Source organism: Aquila chrysaetos, chromosome 3, assembly GCF_900496995.4.
Source record: "Aquila chrysaetos chrysaetos chromosome 3, bAquChr1.4, whole genome shotgun sequence".
In the NCBI taxonomy this organism is placed as follows: Eukaryota; Metazoa; Chordata; class Aves; order Accipitriformes; family Accipitridae; genus Aquila; species Aquila chrysaetos.
The window spans coordinates 1785811-1807476 of NC_044006.1; the positions used below are offsets into that span (position 1 = coordinate 1785811).

The following is a 21666-nucleotide window of genomic DNA, read 5'->3' on the forward strand; positions in this document are numbered from 1 at the left end:
ATCCTCAGAACAAATATTTACCTTTTGAAACAAGTGCCTGTAAGAAGTGTAAAAAACCCCCAAACAAACAAACAAAATCTGAGACCAATACAGCAAAGTTAGTTTTCGGTTTTGATTCCTAGACACTGCATCTGAAGAATGAATTCCTATTATGTTTTAATGCAAAAGCAGCACTTCAAATAGGAAAGTGCAAGTCCTGAACAGTGATGATTATAAAGTAGGATTAGATTTTTTTTATGTTAAAATTCTAAAACCTTCTTGATTTCTCACTTGTAATTTCAGTAAAGAAACAAAAAAGGGGAAAAAAGATTTTTTTTTAAAGGTTGAGATCTCTGTAAAGATGAGCCTAGCCTAACCTTGGTACAAGGAACAAATAAAATAGTGAGAAGGGCACTCAAGAGAGGGGAAGTGCCTCTGATCTCTGGAGTTAAAGCAGATTAACAGAATCAGGGCTGTTACCATAGGGAGGAGGAAGAGGAGGAGGAGGGCTTTGGAGCCTGGGGAAAATGGAATGCAGGGTGGGGAAAGGAAACAGACACTGAGCTTTGAGCTAAAGCTGGTTTAGGGTGGAACCATTTTAAAGCCAGGGTGTAGCCAGGGAATAAGTGTCTGGGTTTAAAGCAATGATTTTAGTTTCCAAACTTGAAAATAACCTGACCTAACCCTTTAATAACAGAAACTCAAAAAAGTTATTCCTGCAAAGACTGCATCCTAATAATTTTGTTAGCCTGTAACTGTGGTGATAAAGAGAACCTGAATTATTCACTAAGCCCTCTCTGCAATGTTTCTGCAAAATTCAGCATATGGACACAGAGGTGGGGGGGGTTGTTTGTTTGGGTTTTTTTTGGTTGGTTGGTTGGTTTTGCATTTTGCTAGCCACCAACTAGCAGCCACCTTCACACAGTAAACTGGATACTTCATGCACATGAAGAGAGTACCAAAGACGGTCTAGAAACCTGGGCAGCTCCGTAAGCCAGAGGAATGCAGAACATGGGCTAAGCTGATTTCGGTGCTAAGAAAGAATTCTGGGGGTGGCATTACAGCACAAATCTGTAACCCCTCCAGGTCTGGCTGCCAAAGAAAGCCTTGCATCGCCGACTACCACTGCTTAAGGCATCGAAATATCTCCCCGTTAAAAACATCATTCAAACCCCCTCAATTGTAGCAAAGGAAATTTTAATACCTTGCACCATAACTACAACTTCATGAAAAGCAGGTGGAAAAATGCAGTAATTAACTTAATTTTCCAAGTGGCAGGCAATTTGTAATTTACTATTACCTATCCTCAAAAATACTCCAGCACCTTTCCAATCAGCTGAATGTTTTGATCCAAAACATCTATCCTCCTTAAAAAGTGATCTTTCCAAAGTTGAGCATAAAAGAGTGATCTAAATAATGAACTAACAGTAGGAAACTATTAAAATTTAAGCCCGTGTTGTTTTAGGACATCAGATATTAATCTGACAATTGAAAATTTAACTAGCCTAGTTTTCATTCACAGCCGTAACAAATACCTAAACACCTGCCTTAAGTTTTTACATTGCAAGCAGAACTCAGACCATGGCAGATGGATTGGAGACTCGATCTTTTCAAAGCAAAATCCATTTGAAAGAAGAGTAAATGACTGTATTCTGTCCCAATGATTTCTTCGGCTGCCACACTACGTGGATCCTTTCAACACTGCACGCTTTCAACCCATCTACTAAGACTTCCCTTAGCATCACGTTCAATACATTTGTTTTCGACCCATAAAAATCTACAATTTACCAATATATCTTTATTTTAGATAAGATGAATAGTGAGTATCAAGTATGTGATAACACGTCTCACAAAAGATACACTTTTTGTACACTTTTTGAGGAGCAGGGAAAGAAGTTTTGGGCAGGCCAGAGTAGATGGATCAATGTGCCGCTAATGGGAGACAGGCAAGGCAGAACAGCATGCAGGAGCACTATTATTTACCATGCAGCTGCATTCCAAGCTGGAGCAAAAGGGTTTTTTTTTTTAATATTGGGCTGCAGAGGTTAAAAAGAAGAGTGAAGAATGACTGGACAAGAGAGAGTTAGTCGCAGTAAGGTTTATCCATCTCCAACAGGAATAGCTGGGTACAAAAGCCTAAAAATCAATTCATTCATTGTGCCTTAATGTTCAACAGGTATTCCCAGTACGGACACGTTCTGGTTTAACCTTGCTCCCTCATCTCTTCAGTCTGTCTCAGACACCACCTTTACTACACCAAATTCAGGCTCTTTGTTCTTAGAACTTGTTCTCAGTTCTCTTTTTCTTTTACCCTTCTTCCCGCTCCTTGTTCTGTTCTCTCCTGTACCATGCTACCTCTCCTTCCCTTTCTCTGTCTCCATTCCGTGCTGGCATAATCCTTCACACCAAATAGCCTCCGTCGCCGATTGCAACATCCCATTCTTTCTGAGCAAGTTCACACTGTGTTTTCTTTATTTCTTCATTAATATTAACCCTCAGTGCTAGCCTGCAGATCATCTTTTTTCCTCTCTTTTAAACACCAGCTCTTCAGGACAGGTAAATTGATTATTTATAAAGCATCATGTAAAGCCGAAAGTATTATACAGGTTTTGCAGAACAAAAAGCTTAAGAGTTCCTTAAACACCTGAATCCTGAATACAAACACCATGCTAATTTTTTTCCTCTTCTTATTATGCAAGACCTCTATTCCACTACCTGGACTAATATGCTTGCCAAATATCACAAGAGACACAAGAGAATTTTCACTGTTTTTTTTAAAAAATAGTAATAATTAAAAAAAAAAAAATCAAGGAAAGATTTGAAGATTTGCACTGAAAAGCTGAGAAGACTTACGGGAAGCCCGGTAGCTTGCTGACAAAAGGATTTTTTTGCAAGAATAAAATAATCTTATAATAAGACAATCTACACATTGACCTACCTGCACTCAGACAGGTCCAGAGACCTCACCAGCACAAAATTAGTTGAGAGTTCATCTAGACTGAGCTTTTTCTTGCCTCCCTCTGAAGCCTTCTGAAATGTAAGCTCACTATATGATCTAACTGTTAAGCATCTGTGCTTGCCAACAACTCCTGTAATCATAATTTGTTCTCTAGAAACCAAGACAGAAAAAGGGATAGGAAGAGGCTTACAACACCAGCTGCCTCCAATCTTCACAGAGAGCCAGTAGCACAAGTCCCCGCAGCAGGCACCAAAATCAGATTGTATCACTGAAAAATTATGAACTTGAACATCTCCTCACCACGAAGGAGGAAACTTGAGCATAATTAAAGATTTTGATGGGAAAATACTAAAGGAACTTGGAACTCTGCAAAGTCAGAAGGATATAGTGAAGTCCTGTTCATCCTTCCCATGAAGGTCACTACTCTGGGCTTACTTAAGTCCTGAAGCTCTTCTTACAGAATACAATTTCACTACACGTAACCAAAGTAAAGCAAAAAGTTCCCAAACCGTAGCATCTTTAAAAGCGACTGTTCTGTTTTGAAAATAATTAGCTTCATTTCACAGTCAATTGGCATACAAAAATTCACTTGCAGCTTTAGGGTGCAAACACTCAGAAGATGTGTGGGAGTATTTCCTTTGAAATAAATTCCTGAATCATAACTACTATGCTTGAACTAGCACATTAATAAAACCATCAATAAATTCTTCAGAAGTCACCCTTGAAGTGACAGAGTTTTCCATTATACGGACAGGCAAAACCAGCAAGCAACATTTTGTTCTTCTAGTGAAGGTAACTGTCCTCTTCAGCAAGAGCCTTTTAAATACCACCCGATCCTGTTGTCTACGTATTCACGACATGTAATCCTGTAAAAACTGTATCTAGCGGTAGTGGAGGAACAGCAACCTAAGGAAAATGAAGATGCTCAAGGCACGAGACTACTTCTGAATTTCGTAAGCATCTTTGATATTAAGACTAACAAATAGCAACATGTTTCTTTAGAAAACCTATGAAATTCAAGAAAAAAAGGTTAAAATAGAAGACAGACCTGTTATTTTGACAAGTCTGTGGAGGAAATTCTTCTTGGCTCAGTTATGAAGAAAGTTATTATTTATATAAGCCTATCCTTCAGTTTACTTTGGAGAATTGCTGTTCCAAGTTAACGCGGCTTGGTGAGGAAAACATATACATGAATGTTTCATACAAGGAATGACAGACTGACATCCTGAACAACCCAAACAGGATGAGAAAGAAAAAACCTAATATGTTTTATGCTAAACAGAGAATCCAAATTAATAAATTGAAACTAGCATGAAAAGATGGTCCTTATCAAGATTTGTGCTTGACTGACACTACCCTGTAGAAACTGAGAGCTTAATCACAGTCTCAATCTAGCATCTCAACTTAGTTTGCATTCTTTTGCAAATTCTATTTGATCATTTTTTCTTGGATGAAGAAGATACACTCTTCATGGCAGACAATAAGAATCTCTTGCTTCAGTTGCTATTTCCATGATGTTAGATTACCATTAATAAGATTACTCCAGACACTCCTTTTTATTTTAAGCCGTAGTGTGATCAAATTCAAAGACTCTCAGCAGCACCTCACCACCAGCATCTAGAAAAGAATCAACTGATTCTGAAAGAATTTTCTTATCCTTTCAATTAAAAAAAAAAAATAAAAAATTGTGTCTTTTTGAGGCCCCGTTGATTCATGTTAAAGTACAGTCTACTTAACCTATTTGGGACACTTTAGTACACCCTGCCTATATTGATAAAAACATGTCTCCCACTGAAAGAAGCACCACTATCAAGTGTAAAGGAGCTGTTAGTTGTTGCAAAAGCAAAGTTTCAGTGACTGCAATGTGCTTCTTTGTAACATAAGTAATTTATGTTATGTTACAATAACACATTGTAACTTAATACAGGAGTAGGATAATATTTTTAATCTGTGAAGTACACTGCCCCAAATAATCACGGATTTAAAAGGGTGATGCAACGGTTACTTGCAAGGTTCACCTTCCCAAATGTTGCTTGCATGTTGCTGAAATGCAATGCTGCTTGCAAGCAAGACCAAATTAATATCTTGCACAATTTCAGGAGGAAGACACTAACACCAAACTTTTAAGATGGACTCTCCTAAATCAGCTTTCACATTGCCAGAAGGTCTGTGTTAGTACTCCAGTATAGAGGCATTTGCAAATGGTACCCAAATTATCCCACAATGAGAGCTTTCAGACTTAACAAGCAACATCTTAAAATAACTGAATAGATCAGAGAAGTGAATGAGCCTCAAAGAACGAAGAGTTCTAGGTAACTTTTTTCTTCTTAGCTACTTATGAGAGAACATTCAACAACCATTTCCTCAGCAAACGAGTACTTTTTCATCCTAGCTATGAACAATACGGATAGGGACACTTCTAAATACATGAGGCAAAAAAAGAGCCTTAGACTATGAAGTCTGTTTTAAAGAACAAAGCCTGACACTACTAAATCAAAGACAACTTCAAGCCAGAATTTAACCACATCCCAAATACTCATTACACAGTGCAGACACTTGCCATTATCTGTTTTCACACAAGAGAATAACTTTTTCTTCATGCATAGGAGCTAAGTTTCCAACACCCCTAGATGACTACTGAATTCCAGCAGGAGAGGGAAGAACCTGGGGTACCAATAACCAAGCTAAGCAGAACCCTGGAGCTTGGCAACTTGGGAGATGGAGCAGTTTGCAAGAGGGTTGCTTCCACCTGCTGGAGATGGGAAATAGTAATGTGAGACCAAAAGACCCTATTGCTTGTAGGGACCAAGACGGTGATCGTCTGGGGGAGCAGGGATGCTTTCACTTCACGCTGAAAGAGAAGCAACCTCACCTGAGCGACCAACTCTAATCTCACCCAAACCACGCATCTACGCACACAAGAGGCTTGCTGCTGACAAGCTGCCCAAGTGTTAACTGAAACTGAACATGCACAGATCTCGAATCCTTTGAAATTGTACCAAAAAAATCCCCCAAAAGACAAGAAAATTTGACCTGAAATACACGCAGGGCTCCTCCTGCTTAGGGGAAGCACGCAGAGATACTCCCTGCCATTAAGCCCATATGCACCCATCCCACTATTTCAGGCCCCACAGGGCAGAGAAACGTCCCTTTTCAGCAGGGCAGAAAGTAGAATTTCATCTCTGCTCACCTCTCCAGACGGCTAACTTGGGGAAACCATGAGCAGCCCAGACCCCACACCCTGCCCTTGCTCCAAAGCATGGTTACTTTTACTTTGCACACATTGCTCTGAGAGCAGCAGCCAGACTGGCTGGCCACTGCCAACATACGTAGCCCCTGTGCCTGTCCAGTACTGGCTTTGCTCTTGTTTTGGACAGTGAGACAATGAGAAGTATTGCTATTCAGTTTTTCCTTTTGCTTTACCAGCACTAGTGGAATATTGAAACTATTCCCTCAACCACCACCATTCCGCTTCCCCTTTCCCATCATTAGAAACACCTCTTTTATTGGTGTCCTGGTTTCGGCTGAGATAGAGTTAATTTTCTTCTTAGTAGCTGGTACAGTGTGTTTTAGATTTAGTGTGAGAATACTGTTGATAACAGACTGATGTTTTACTTGTTGCTAAGTAGCGCTTATCCTAAGTTAAGGATTTTTCAGTTTCCCGTGCTCTGCCAGCAAGCAGGTGCACAAACAAAAAGCTGGGAGGGAGCATGGCCAGGACAGCTGACCCCAACTAGCCAAAGGGATATTCCATACCATAGCACATCATGCTCAGTATATAAACTGGGGGGAGTTGGCCAGGAGGGGCAGATCGCTGCTCGGACATCAGTCAGAGGGTGGTGAGCAACTGCATTGTGCATCACTTGTCTTTTCTTGGGTTTTATTAATTTTTTAAATTATTTTATTTTATTATATTCCTTTTCATTACAATTATTATTATATATTGTTATTATTATTGTATTACATTTTATTTTACTTTAGTTATTAAATCTTTCTTATCCCAACCCAGAAGTTTTCCTTTTTTTTTTTTCCCCAATTCTCCCCTGCATCCCACTGGGAGTGGGAGGAGTGAGTGAGCGGCTGCACAGTGCCTAGTTGCTGGCTGGGGTTAAACCACGACAACTGGAAACCACATTTAAGACAAAATTTGGAACAAATAATTTGATTGTGCCTGCTGATGCGCTGTCTCAGCACTGCACTGAATCAACACCCACAACCATCTTCCTCTCATCTGCAAACAGTTGTAAAGAAAAAGGCCACTTCTATTTAATTCCTTAACAATTAGGAATTCAATAATCTAAACTTCATTCAGCTTCCAGTAATACAATCTCTTATATTTTGCACTGTTTTCAGTAATTTAAAGACATTCAGTCTATAACCAGTTTGCTAAGAGGATCAGAGTTGCAGTTCTGTTTCTGTAGTCACTCCAGCATGGGTGGTTTACTTCATATACCTGTCCAAACCCCACACACCTTATAGACAGTACAAGTGATTGAGCTGTTTTTATGAGATGCCGTGAAAGTGAAAAATATTTGCGTGTGAATAGTACACCAGGCAATCCGTGCTGAATCTTCATTCAAAACAATTCTAAAATACATGCATTATAAAAACAAGATTCATCATAAATCACTGTTATCTTAAGTTATCTCTCATTTTTCTCCTAACTGACGTTGTTCAGATTTTATCATCAGCCAATTAGAATAATTACATGCAAGCTTGCTGCAGCAGATAACTGTAAAACATAATAAATCTAAAGACATTTGTAGAGCGTTACCCATTCAATGAAAACCGCATTTAAACTTCAGTATGTAAGCAACTTAAACATCCTTTTTCAGCCCATAAAGACTCTTCAGACTTTCAGTACTATTTATATTGCTTTTTTCATCCGCATTTGGCAACATAAGGGTATATAATCTCACACGCCCTTCTCCTGGCTGACTTGGATTCTGGTATGCAATGAAACGCAGGCTAACTCACAGCACAAAGTTCTTCAAGTCAGCTTGAGGGAGTTTAATACTACACTCCCTTAAAGTCCTTAGGAAAAAAACACCCAAACTCCTGTATCACTAGCATTCCTGGATCTACTAATTGCCAGTGATTAATGAATCAAATAGGAGTTACCTTGAGACAGAAAAATAACTACTGGAGATTCAAAAGAAGTCAAGAAAACATTTTTCTCCCTGTCTATACACTTCAAAAGCAGCCACTCATCTCAGACTATGAGTAGTCACACATCAAAAGATATTTTAAGCCTTAGTAGTACCTGAAAAAAACCACATTATTCTTAGGATTTACCAAACACTTATCTTGCCATTACCAGCAACAAGCTATGGTGGTTTTCTTACACATGAGAAAGTGACACCTGAATATCAGGAAGTACTGAAGATAGTATCGTTAAGACTAAATTACACCTGTGTGTGCTGTAATTACATCATCAATATACTGTGCAAGGAAAATTCTTCAACCTTGACATCAGTTTGCACACCTGCTAAAATAAATTCCAACCTTTTCTCTCCTTAATTCCAAGAATTATAATGGTGTTTTGGGGGTGATTTATGCCATTCTATGTTCAAGGCCAAAACAAAACTACCAACTTCTTTCACAGGAGAACCAGCCTACAATGCTGTGACACCGAGGTTCCTGACTGAACTGTACAGTACTTGGTTCTTTTGATTGTTGGCAACACAGGCTTCTACATTTTTCAGTTTCTGGCAAGCTAATAAATTTCAGAGACTGGTAAGATCATACCATAAACAGATCTAATTAACTCAACATTCTCTACTTCAACCACGAAAATCGGAAGAATGACTTACTTGGGTCGCGACTGCTGTACGGCCAGCCTGAGGCAGGTAAAAAAGATGGCATTGGAGAACTTGCCCTGCTGTCGTCCTCCACTTGCTGCGTAATATGCCGCACAGTTTCTTTATTTTTTCTGTTCTTCCTGCGCCCAGTGGGTTGCCAGCCATCCCCTACTCCTTGTTCTGAGAACGCATTCTGTATTGCACTATCCTTGGCAGAATGTAGTTCACTCCCTCCATAATGTGACGGTGAAACCTGTTCCTCTTTGATACGTAAAGACCCATAGCCCATGTCACTAGACCAAAGAGACTGGGATGAAATGTCTTCGTGGCTGTCTGTTTTTGGTTCTTGATCCTCTTTTCCATAACTACTCCCTCCTTCGTGGCAGCTGGCAATAGCTGAATCTCCAGAAGAGTTTGCTGGACTTGTTCGCCGAGCTAACCAGGGAGATATACTCCTGCCAGCCACAACTGCTGAAATCAAAGCATCCGTACTACTGCTGGAAGGGGCTCCAAGTTCATAATCAACGAGGTCATCCGAGGCATCAGACTTTATGCTTATGTCGAGAGCTGCTTTTATGAAATTGTGACAGGCTTGTACAATATCTGTCATTTGCAGATAGCTAGCAGCTGACATCACCTCAATGACGTTTCTGCTGGTCAGTGCTAGGTGTGCAGAATACATGAAGTCAATGATTGCTTTAAAGCCTTGTGCAGTTACAATGTCTAAATGGGTGACTGTGGCCTGGTCAGAGGTTTTCTGTACCTGGCAGTACAGTGTTTTGAAGTAGCGACTACTTCCAAGCAGAACGTTTTTGTGAGCCTTAAATATCTTCCCCTCCACTATAATGCAAACATCACAGAGTATGCCGTGTTGTCTCTGCTCGTTAAGCTCACGCAGCAGATGACGGTAGTGGGAAGCAATCTCCATATCTTCCTTTCGGTTATTCATTTGGAAATCTTTGTGTTTCCTCTTCCACAAGTCCTGCATGGGGAAGGAAATGACAGTATTACAAAATCCCATACAGGCTTACAGACGCATTCTTCAAAGACTGAGACAAACCCCAAGTTGTACCAAATTAAGTACCAGGTTCATCTTGAAAGAATGTCACAAAATACAACTGCTGCCTAGAAAGACTGCACAGTCATTACACGATGCAGCTTATTTTTACCAGACTTCAAAAAATTTACGTTAAAAGGGACTAGATTTGAAACTCAATCCTCCAGTGGCTCATAACATCCCAAAGAAACATTTCTTTAAATTACTACAGACTTGTAAGAAAACCTGTCTTAAGTTACTTGGGTAAAACAGCTGTCAGTTTTTACTGTTTGGGTTCAGTAAAGTTTGGTTTTGAAAGAGGTACTACACTTGAAACCATGCTGATGGAGACAAACTATTGAAGAGCACTCTGTAACACAATTTCCTCAAGGGAACAAGCATTACATGTAGCACACTGAATAGCTGAAATCCTCAAACAGCAAAAGCCAATTGAAACCAGCTATTTCCCTTGCTATATTGCCGTTGAGGGGCTATAAATACTGTTTTCAAGTCAGAAGAGCAATAAGCAAATCCAAGCCCACAGATCACAAAATTTTAAGTCCCCACCCAAACTAAACTGGCAAGATATCAGAACTATGAAGTTAATGCTATTTGAGGCTTAACTACTTAGAAGCACAAGATTTTTAACTTTGCAATAAAACATGTTATTTCCTTGGCTTTACATCTCCAGGTTTACCCCACAACCACCCTAAGATATTGGGTAGAGAAATTCTAATAATCACTTTAACATTCATGTTTAGAAAGGATGCTTATGACCAAAATAACAACGCTTCCATCAAGCTGAGAAGAATTCACAGGACTTTTGATCACCTTCCATAAAATTTGACAGTGTTATCCAAAAAAAGGCTAGTTAGTGCCAGCAGCATGGCAGAGACCGGTATCTTCTAAGTTATGCTCCAATTATCCTCTGCTTACACCCCAAAACAGAAAAAAAGGTCTTAAGTGTGGATATGTTGACAGTAATCAGTAGCACCAATATTTTCAGATTGAATTTTATCACACCTGCCAAGTACAAATATGAGAGAAGTAATACATCAACATGGATGAGTGCATACACAGATTTCTCGCAGCGTTCAGTAAGTCACTCCTACCACACAGCTTAATCTGTTGTCCATTCAACACCAACAGAAATGCCCTGCCCTTTGTCTCCCAAGGTAACGCTTCACTGCTATCAGGCATATCAACACATTCTGTGTCTCAAGCGAGATGACTTCAAGTTCACAACACTCAAGGTGTTAAGGATGGACGCTGGCAGCACCAGAACAGACCGATGAAGTACTCCCTGCAACACCATACCTCGGCAGTTACTACCTTTGCAACTCCATACTTGCCTTTGCTGCCACAGCTTTGCAAATTCCTTGGCGTTACTTTCTGCCATTTTATCTAGCTTATACCATTTATTCGGAACTTTCTATCAAGATTTATATGCCGTCTAACAGTGGTTTAATGGTTTGACCAATTAAGAGCGCCGAGCTGCCACACAACATGAAGGATATCTACTCCTTTCTCTCAAAAACTCAAATTTGTTCCAATATAGGATGTTCCAACTGTAAAATTAATATGTGGGTCCACATGTCAACACACAACATACTGACAAGACCAATTCTGAATGTAACTATGGGCAGGTGCACACATCAGAAGCCTGGATTTAGGCTACTGGTGGTTGCTGATAAAACCAAAATCACTGTACTTCTGAGGTCTTACAGTCTTAAAGCATACATGGTTAAATATAAGCACTGTCAGTAAGGAGGCTGACGTGAGCTTGAAGCAACTTTCTAACATACATCAAGTTCAAACACAAATTCAGTCCCATCTGTTCAGATAGGCTCACAGCAGTGGGCAGTCCTAGGACAGCCATGATTAAGCAAGTTTCCTGACACATGCAAGTGGGTTTCCTGTACTGTGGAACACAGATCCCCAAGACCTGTGCCCCCTTCCCCTAGTCTGTGCTATTATTGTCATCTACAGGAGCAAAATAGCTACAGTTTGGCCAACGCCATTGGCTAAAAAACCACCTCTCAGCCCACAGAACATACGTGACACAGGACCTTTCTTCTAGAGAGCCACCTGATGATTCAAAAGTTCAAGTTATGCAAGATTGCCTGCACAAGCTTCTCCAGTTCCGCAAGAATGGAGCTGTCTCTTCGGCAGTGTCAGAAATGCTAATTTGCAAGACCAGCTGGTCCCTGATCGTTGAGAAGCATTTACTTCCCTCAAGAGAGGAAGGACCATCTTCCTGCAACATAAACAGGCTGAACTGGTGTTCATCTATTTCAAATCCATACAGTTTTTCTACAGAATTAAGCACAGAACACACAAAGAAGCTAATCTTTTTTTTTTTTTATTTGAACTGGAAGAGGTTAATAATAGCATAGCTCTACATTATCTGAACAACACTACCTATTTACCATTGAAATCTGCCCAGAGACCTCAAATCAAATTCTCATACGGAAGCCATCTCCACCACAAATAAATGAAATAAATAAATTAAAAAAAAAATTAAAAAAAATCAAACCAAGAATCAGTGTCAGGGGAAAAAAAAAAAAAAAAAAAAAAAAAAGAAGGAATTGATTTTTCAGGTGTTTGGCCTGAAAAGGTTGTGATGGAACCAGCCAGCACAGGAGCTCTCTAACCCAGGCTCTGAAGGTGGCTGCCACCACTTCCCATGTCTTCGTGTTTGAGAGAACCACCTCTTAAAGCAGAATGACAGTTCAGTTTTGTCTTTATTCCAGAAACCACTACTGCATCTACTTTTAGGAGTTGAAGAGTCAGCTTAGTCCCCTCAGGAAATATGAATTGCCACATAGGATAAAGTGAGTTGTCCGTCACCAATCCTGTCTTCAACAGCTGCCATATCCACATGATTCAGAGGAAGACACAAGAAAACCTCACAGCATACAATTATGAAGCCATCAGAAGGTTTCAGATATGGCATTTCCGTCTGCTGTTCCTTCATGGGTATCAAAATCCATATTCCAAGATACCAACTCCCTGGAATCGGTGCAGGGGGGAGGGGGGCGGGAAATCTGCAAGGACGATTTTCCCTTCCTCAATTTAATACAGATTAGCATCAGGAGTATCTGTCAATGTCTTCACCTGGTTTTGTGAATTTATGCAACAAGAGCTTTTCTTCTTGAATGGTTTTCACCTGGAAATTATACTGATTCCTTGAGATTTTATTTCTTTACTATTTCATATATTTATTCAGCTTACTTCAGTGGGTTGGGTTCCCCCTCACTGTTGGTAACAGTCTATTTTAGATAAACCTTGTCCTTTGTTTAAGCTGCCTATGGCAGAAACCCAGATTAAAATATTTGTCTCTTGCTACCTTTGGTTTAGACTGGACCAGTTTGAGGTTCAGTTGAGGTTCTGACTCATCTGGTGCTTCTTATGGATGAAGCACATGATAGCCTCTTTAGGAAATAGCTTTTCTCTGACTTTATTTCCTATCAAGGGCTTTTTACTAAACACACACACAAAAAAATCTATGCAAGATTCCTTACTGGCCTCCCTCCCACCCACCAAGCTCTTGACAGAAGACACCCTCCAGGCAAGCCATGGATGAACAAAAGCGTGTCATTACAGTAAGATCATACAGTCCTTGTATCTTACTTGCCCACATTTCCAAGGACACTGGGGACAAGAGCAGAGAGAGGGTGGGAAGGTGCCTTTTGGACAAGAAAGCAAAAATACCTGACATTCTAAAATATGATGAATATAAGAACACAAGTAAAAATAATGACAATATACATTCCTCTACACAAAGGGAAGACAATTTGTCCTTGTTCCAAAGTACTTTAAGTATAAAGAGACAGAGAGATGAATGGGGAAGACGCCCACCAAAGAGCAGCATCCTTTCCACTGACAGGTGGGCACGTTATAGCACTTTCAAGTATGCAAGCAATGATGTGGATACTCCCATGTTCAGTCTAATCAATAAAATTTAACATCTTCCAAACCAGCAATTATTATTGTAGATGTCTTGATCTTCCTCTGTCTAAAGGTCTGCTACTTTATACACATTGTTCCACATTCAACATTTGTCACAGCATTGTACCTTTTAAATGAGAGGTCTTTGGGGGAGAAAATTAAATATGCCTCAAATTCAGAGGAATTAATTAGTTTTCTGTCTACCCATGTCAAACCAGAACATCCGTTTAATGTCAAGGATCACTAGGGAATTAATCCAAGTTAAATTTAAGGCAATTTGCTAGTAGTTAAAAATTCAGGAAGCTTCAAAACCCTGTGCTCTTGTGTTCCAATTTTACATGCTGTTTTGTGGCTTGTTGTTGGGGTGGTTTTTTTTTTTTTTTTCCCTTTTCCTGGTAACGATATTTATCTCCACTTAAAAGATGTTGTGGAAAGATTTCTTCGGAAAAGCAGTAGCCTTCAAACTTCTGTTGGAAGCATAGTAAAGATGGAATAAACCGTGGAGATTTTTTAGAATCAGACCTCGAAGATTAATGATGTATTTTTTGTTTTATCTCGGGTCTTTTTAGTACACTGAAGGATTTCAAAGTTGAGCACCTACTAAAATCCTTTAGGCCTGGGCCTGCGATGACAGCACATGGCCACAACACAGCTTTCCAAGAAGCCAATGAACCATGAAAGCTCATCTGTAGATTTTCCACAAAATAAATTGTAGCAGATCAGGCTTTCTTCATAAGTCAATTCACAGACACTACAGTAATTCAAGTCTATTACTTTTCCAAAAATAACTAAAAAAAAAAAATTGTCCCTAAACAAACAACACTTGCATGTAACAGCAAAAAGAACAAAACATGAGCAGATTTAATAATCTCTTTCATGCAAACTTCTGTCAAGATACAGGCCAGCTTTTTACTTTCCATGTTGTCAAAAACCTGGTCTTAAAGTAAGCATTAATAATTTATATAATCTTTAAACCTAGCTAGAATGAACCTAGTTCTACAAATATAGCATGTCTGAAAACTCTTTCTTTTGCACTATCAGTACAGTTATTTCAACATGAAAACATCACCTGGTGACATAATAAGAGTCTAAATAAACACAATCTTCACCTACTGTTGGAAAGGTTTTAAAAAGAGGAACCAGTAATACTTACAAAGCCAACCTCTCAGCATACGCACTCACAATAAGTCTGCTGACCAAAATCTTAACAACAGTAAAATTAAGGGGTACAAATTTGTTGCATCTAAAACTCAGTGCATTATATGAATTTTGACAAAAAGCCACAGACAAGAAATGGAGTACACACATGAAAACCTCTACAGTACAGTCCTCTGGGAAATAGTGGGGACAAAATTAAACTCCCTTTACTCAGAAGGAAAAGGGGCGGGGGGGGGCAGAAAAAGACTAGAGGGGGTTTTTGTTGTTGGTAGGGTTTTTTGTTTGTTTACTTTTTGGTCTCTCAGAATATAAGCAAACAAAAAATTTAAACTACATGTCATTTAGTCTGTTACAATTGTCTAAACATGTTTCTACGCTTAATACTAAGGACACAAGTTATAGAGTACCAAACTATTCACTAGTGCACTCCACCAGCCACTCTATGCTCCCTAGAGTAAACATGCCAATTGGAATTTAACCAAAAATGTGTTGTTTCCTCCCCCCTCTCCCTTCAGAGAAAAGTAAAAACAGATTAAGGAAGAACCCAAATTCACTCCAATGGTTTATTATACAAAAAAACCAACAAACACACCCCACTTCTCTGCTTCCCCTGTGTCCTGTCCATGTCTCCACTCCCAAGACATTCCAACATTTTTTAAATTCCTCTGCAAAGGAGCTCTGTAAGGTGAGATTGGGCTTGAAACGCCTCCTTGCACAACAAGACACAGTGTGTATACGAGTTTCACTTTCATCCAATTAAAGACAACAGAAATGCATAGGATTCCTCCTATCCATGTGCCCTGGGCTGAAAAGAATGAAGTACAAAAAACCCCAACGTAACCTTAGCAACTGAAAAGGATGGTACATATACTTATTCTCCTAAAGGGGAGAAAAAGCAGAAGACTCAGGATATTAATGGATGGTAACTCCCTGCAAAGACACTGCTCACGAGCTTTACAAGTACAAATCTCCAGAAGTACAGTGTTTTCTCCTAAGTGTGTTTGAAGAAGAGCACACAATTCCAGAAAAGTTTTAATTTTTTGATACTAGATACCCCAAAATTATATTCTTATGTTCAGCTTTGTTCAAAGTAGATGCAAGTAACAGCTTATGAAAATGAACAGTTGCCAAAAAAGAAACTCTTCTACCCTATTCTGATTCATGAAACCGATCATTCGTAGTTTAAGTTGGTCATTCCAACCACAACTCTGAATTCAAAGAGAAACAGGCAGATGTTTGTAAACAGACCAAACCAGACCCTTGGGCCAAAGAGGTTACTCACAGCTCACGGTTTCACGAGAAAAACACCGTACCACTTCTCCCTTATGACTGGGGATGAGAATGTTTAATTACAGCCCAACAGTGCATGTTCATCCTTATGGGTTAGGAGCCACAGGAAAAAAAAAAAAAAGTTTCACCATTCAGTTTGAGAAATCCTACAGAATTACAGAAAGGGCAAAAATCTGGGAGGCAAACAATTTTCAGTGAACTGAAGTAAAAATACTAGTTATATTTTTATTATCAAATTTGAGAGGTCCACCAAATTCTCTATGACTGTATGGCAACCCCCCCCCGCCCCAAGCCCCTACAAGTATTCAATTAACATCTGCCTGATGAGGATTGACTAAAATTTCTCCAATTTCAAGCCAACGCTATGCCATCATTGACAGCATTAAAACACCATCTCTGGTTAGCCTCTCTGTAGCAGTTACAATCCAGAAAGTCCATGAGCAAAGTTCAAACAGCAGCAGCAGGGCAAGCATTACACCTTCAGTAGCTGTAACACACCAGCAAAGAAATCACTTGCTCGAACCACTGGTTCTCAGGGCAGGCAGAGACGGTCCAGGTTAGATTTAGTCAGGAAATACAATCACATTTAAGACCATGTCATCAGTTTACAGTTGCTGCTACCATGAAAATAGATAGATCCAAATGCAATTAGGAATTAAAAGAAAGCCAATTTCAGCAAAAAGAATAACAACACGCAAAACACTGCATGCTTCCAGTCAGTCATATCATCAAAGCTTTGTTTCTGCAATCCAAACAGGAAACACAAGCAAAATCTAACTCCCATAAGCAATAAAATAACAGGGAGCTATCATTAAACATTTCACTCTCTACTCCAAAACTTTAAACCAGAGACTTGGCTTTGGCCTTTGACCTATCGAACCATCTACCTGAAGTTACGGGGCCAGCTATAGTGTGCAGAAGCTGGACACTACAAAAGTGCAACCAAAAGACAGGATTTCTGAAGGTATCTTAGAAAAATCCTTTTATTAACCTTCATTAGCTCTGACAGCGCATGAAGAATTTTGAGAGAAAACCAGGTCTGAAAATGAAAGCTAAGGGAAAACTGTTAGCCTCCACATTTTGAAAGGAGGGCAATTAGATATTAGAATTAGAAATTTAGAAACTGTAAAGTTAAAAATAGGAGGGGGGGAGGGGGGGGGAAGACCAGAGATGCACATTTTGCTACAGTGTTCTTCAAGTAATAAGCAGTGAAGACGTTTTTGCTGATTTTGTTAGAGAAAGCATGCAAACTTTAATATTAAAAAAAAATTTTAAAAAAAAATCCAAGACAATTACTTCTTACCAGTAACAAACTGGGTTCCAGGTCTAGCGTTTCTCCTACAATAGGTGAGGACATCAACAGCCCTAGGGCAGCACAGGTAGTGCACCGTTCTATGACCTTCCAATAGCACTGGTGTGAACTCTTGTAGGGGAAAGACAGAACTATGACAAAACACAAAACCAGAACAAGTTATTAGCATTAGACTACAAGGTTACTGATAACAGTGGTACATTTAAGTCCTTTCCCTCCAAACTCACAGTTGTAACACCCCTATTTATGACCTAACGAACCCCCCAAAAAAGTTAACTCAAAGCATATCAATACATTGCAGGTAATTAAAGCCTGTTTTTTGCAATCATAGAAGGAAGAATTACGCCTTAGAAGTATGGGAAAAAAAATTCTAATTTTAGATACTAAAACTTCAAACAGATCCTTGAAACAACAGTGTTTCCTGTTTGGTAACTTTTCAAAACATTCTCACTTTAATGACTTTTTAAAGGGACATTTGTGGCCTGAAGGGCACTAATTCACCTTATCTGACCTATCAAATACTGAGGTTAAAAAGCTACCACTACAACTCCTGAAAAAAAATCAAGTTTGCAATGGATTATTCAAGACAATTTCCTCTTGAAATGTTTAATGACCAGTTTCTACTGGCTGATGCCATTCAAGGTTAAGAGACTAAACAATCCCAAGATTTTGAATATTCTGTATAAAATACAGATGCTTAGGTAAGGCACATTCACAGACAGACTTCTGGGATAAAACATTAATGTTGACTATTACAACGTATAAAGAATAGGAATAGTTCATCTACACATAGTGTCCTCACAGATAAAAAAACCTTTAACTATTACTATCATCTTGTACACCTGTTTTTCTTACACAAAACAGACTTTTATTTTCTTCAGAATAGCATATTCACTACACTTACAACATCTAACTTCAACTAAAACTTCTGACTGTACTTTATTCAAAAATTTATACTGTTTATACACCATTAGCTGTTATAGCAAAGTAATTGCCATATATTTCTGATCTCTGTATTTCAGACATCTCTAATATACAGATTAGCTCTCTTAATGAAAATAAGCTATAAATCAATACCGTTGATTTCAAGACTGACCTTCTGTAGTAACAGATTGTGAAAGAAAACATCAGAAGATACAAATTAAGAAAGCTTTTCCAATACTAACTAATGTCATTATAAACGGTGAAATAACATATCTAATAAACAAATGAAGTAATAAGGAAAATCCAAGCATTCTTATGGCAACAAGCAGAACTGTGAAAATCTTGAAAACAAGTATGACCCAAGTGAAGAAATACCATTGACTTTGTTCTCAATTTCTATTTCAGACTGCCAAGTCTTGCCTTTTTCTAATTCTGATTGCTTCTCCATAGTAATTGTTTTGGCTAGCTCTTTTTAGTTCTGTTATTTAGACAGTTAAAAAAATAAAATGGGGGAGGGAGGGAGCCAGACCAACACAGACACATGGGAAATTACTTTGTTAGAAAAGCGTAAAAGTAATGTGTAGTTTCACTTAGACTTAGGACTGTTACTGTTAAGACTCTCATTTACACCTCTGTCCCAGCGTTACAAAATGAGCCAGAACAGCCTGGTAAGAATGGTAAAGCTGAGACCTATACCGTTTTGCAGAGCTCTTCATTTTTAATTCCTGCTTTGAGCTCTGCACCTGTTTTCCTCGTCCAATCGAACAGATGAGAACCAATTGACCATGATTAATGGAGGCAGCCCTACCACAAGGTAGGAGCAGGAGAATAGCCAGAGGTATTTCTTCAACTTTTGCAGTTGGGTAAGATTTCTAAACGAGCCTTTGTTATCAATGTTATGTCAAATTTTATAAATAACTGTAAGTCCTCATGACAATGTTGATATATATCCAGCTACTCTTTCTCTTTCCCTTGCCGCATTACAAAAATATCTTTAAATGCTGAGAACTTACCAATCTTTGAAAATGTTTCCTGTTAGCAAAAATAAACGTCACAATGTTTCACAGCTGGATAGTGCATGATTTAATGAATAGAGGAGAATGGTCTCTGGTAACAAGCTCCAAAAGGTTTGTCAGATGTCCTGTATTTGGGAGGGAAAGAATAGGAGGCAAAAATTAAAATCTAAACTTTAACTTAATACAAAAACCTTCAGTGTCACATAATTAGAAGCCACAGTTAAAATAACTGCATATTTACAAGACTCTTTGCCATTTCAAACAAGAAATATTCTGATATATAGGAAATATATTCCAATACGTTCTGACATATAGGAAAAATTCTTTAGCCCTTGTGTTAAGTTAAAGAAAGAGATTAACATACAAATTTTAAGACTATTAACAACTTCTGACTATGCTTCCAGACAGAAGTGCTTTGGAGAAGTCACTGTAAAAAACAGTACTTTATATGAGGATTTCAAACTATTTTAACAATAGTTTGCTCTAGTAAACCTCATAAAGTTTCAGTTAATGTTTCTGCAACACTTGCCATCCACACATTTTAAATGAGGTTAGTATTAATCTAACCTTATAGTTACAATGATTCCCCTCCAAACCAAAATATTTGCCTAAGGTTACAGAAAAATTATCTGTCTGCATTATACAAAAGTAAGATATTTGAGTTCTATTCCCACCCAACTCAACTGAGTCACAGCCTTCAAAAGCCAGAGTCATCCGCAAGTTAAAGAGCAGTGTACACAAATGTACTAACTAAAACAGTTTGCTCCTCTTACAAGAATTTAAAAATTTTGAAAAAAGAAAATCCACAAAGGTACAGAAAAAGATGCAAATACCTAACAGAAGGTAAAAGTTTTATCTTCCACGCCTGTAAAAGCTATGCAGCCCAAAATATAATATTCCAACTGGGAACAATTTGCTAATACAACAGGATGCACCTTTCCTTACAGGGCACTAGGTGTATTTCTAGTTCAAAATGCTTACTTGCAGTAACATTTCCACTGCACTTTGTATTTCCTCTCCATTTCACTTACTCATTTCCCCGCAACTTCCAACTCTGTCCATGCGCTTCTCTCTTCATCCTCTCTCTCCATCACAGAGAGCTCCATCATGGTACAGAAACAGTTGCTCACATCATTCCCCTATTTCTGATCTCTGTTCACTCTTTCACCTGGTTGCACCAAGAGATGATCCAACTCTACCCACGGCCACGGACCTTGCAGAACGCAGTAAGAATGCAGAAGAGCTAGCCAGCACTTAAATAGCAAGTACCTTACAGGGTAACAGGCTTGAGAACTCTGGTGATATCAAAAAATGTAAGAATTGAGCTACAGATATATCTGCCACACGAGCAGTGAAATTAAAAAAACACCTTGAAAAAATCCAAATGCCTGTGGCTAGTATTGACACTTACCTGTCCAAGTGCCATTAAATCCTACAAGATCTTAAGCTTACACTTAAAAGAAAAAAAAAAAAAAAGTCGCAAAAGTAATCTAACCAAGAAGACTTTGCCCTTGTGCATCTATTGGCCAAAAAAACAACATAAAAAGCATCTTAAAAAAAAAGGGGGGGGGGGGGGGGGAATTAAAGAACTGCAAGCCTATCACACCGGGAATTGCCCTGAAGAATGGTTCCCCCAAAACCTTCTCATTGGTTTTTGGCTTTTTAACTAGGGGATCTTTGCTAAAGTTCCCAAACTCAGTACATAAAAAGGGAGGGAGCCAAAGAAGGAGGAAGAATCATTAGGTAATTTTTAAAGAGAAGTATAGCAGTGGGAGGAACTGAGGGAAAGAGCACCTAAGAGACAGAAAAGACACGTAAGGAGTCAGGAATAATCTAAGAGTAAAAAATCAACCGGTGCAAAGCTAAAGATAACATATGAGGTGCTCTGTGAACAATCTAATTTCATTTGTGTAATTCGCGGCACAAGCACTTAGTGCCTTGGGTAAGTATCCCTTTTTACTTTTTAGTAGAAATCTCATAATCCAGATTTGATCAACTATTATTAAGGGGGAAAAAAAAAAAAAAAAAAGGTGGAGTGAAGCCAAGAAGGATACAGTGGTAATAAGAAGGAAGTCAATAAGCTAGCTTTATATTTAGCCACCACCTCATTCTCCAATACTACAGTGGCAGGACTTTTAGGAGTACTGCGTCCTGACTACTTCGTTCATCAGTACTTAAATTAGTTGGTTTCGGGTTTGGGTATTTTAAGCACCTAATGGCTAATACAGACCATCAATTCT

At 38.8% G+C, this 21666-nt stretch overlaps 1 protein-coding gene across 11 annotated transcripts in view; it reads right to left on the reverse strand.

The window, feature by feature from the left end:
• Positions 1 to 21666, reverse strand: part of ZBTB46 (zinc finger and BTB domain containing 46) — a 60897-nt gene that overhangs the window by 33912 nt on the left and 5319 nt on the right. For 10 of the 11 annotated variants that reach the window (XR_003922578.2, XR_003922577.2, XR_003922579.2 and 7 more), the window contains 3 exons: positions 19424 to 19551; positions 17478 to 17617; positions 8752 to 9721 (listed from right to left, as the gene is read on the reverse strand). Coding sequence is in view for 8 of the 11 variants with exons in the window: in XM_030008057.2 (XP_029863917.1) it covers positions 8752 to 9721; positions 17478 to 17531 (1024 nt within the window). In the remaining 3 variants the exon portion in view is untranslated. Of the gene's footprint in view, positions 1 to 8751; positions 9722 to 17477; positions 17618 to 19423; positions 19552 to 20457; positions 20726 to 21666 lie in introns of those variants that run through there. The other variant, XM_041122266.1, reaches the window with a different exon arrangement.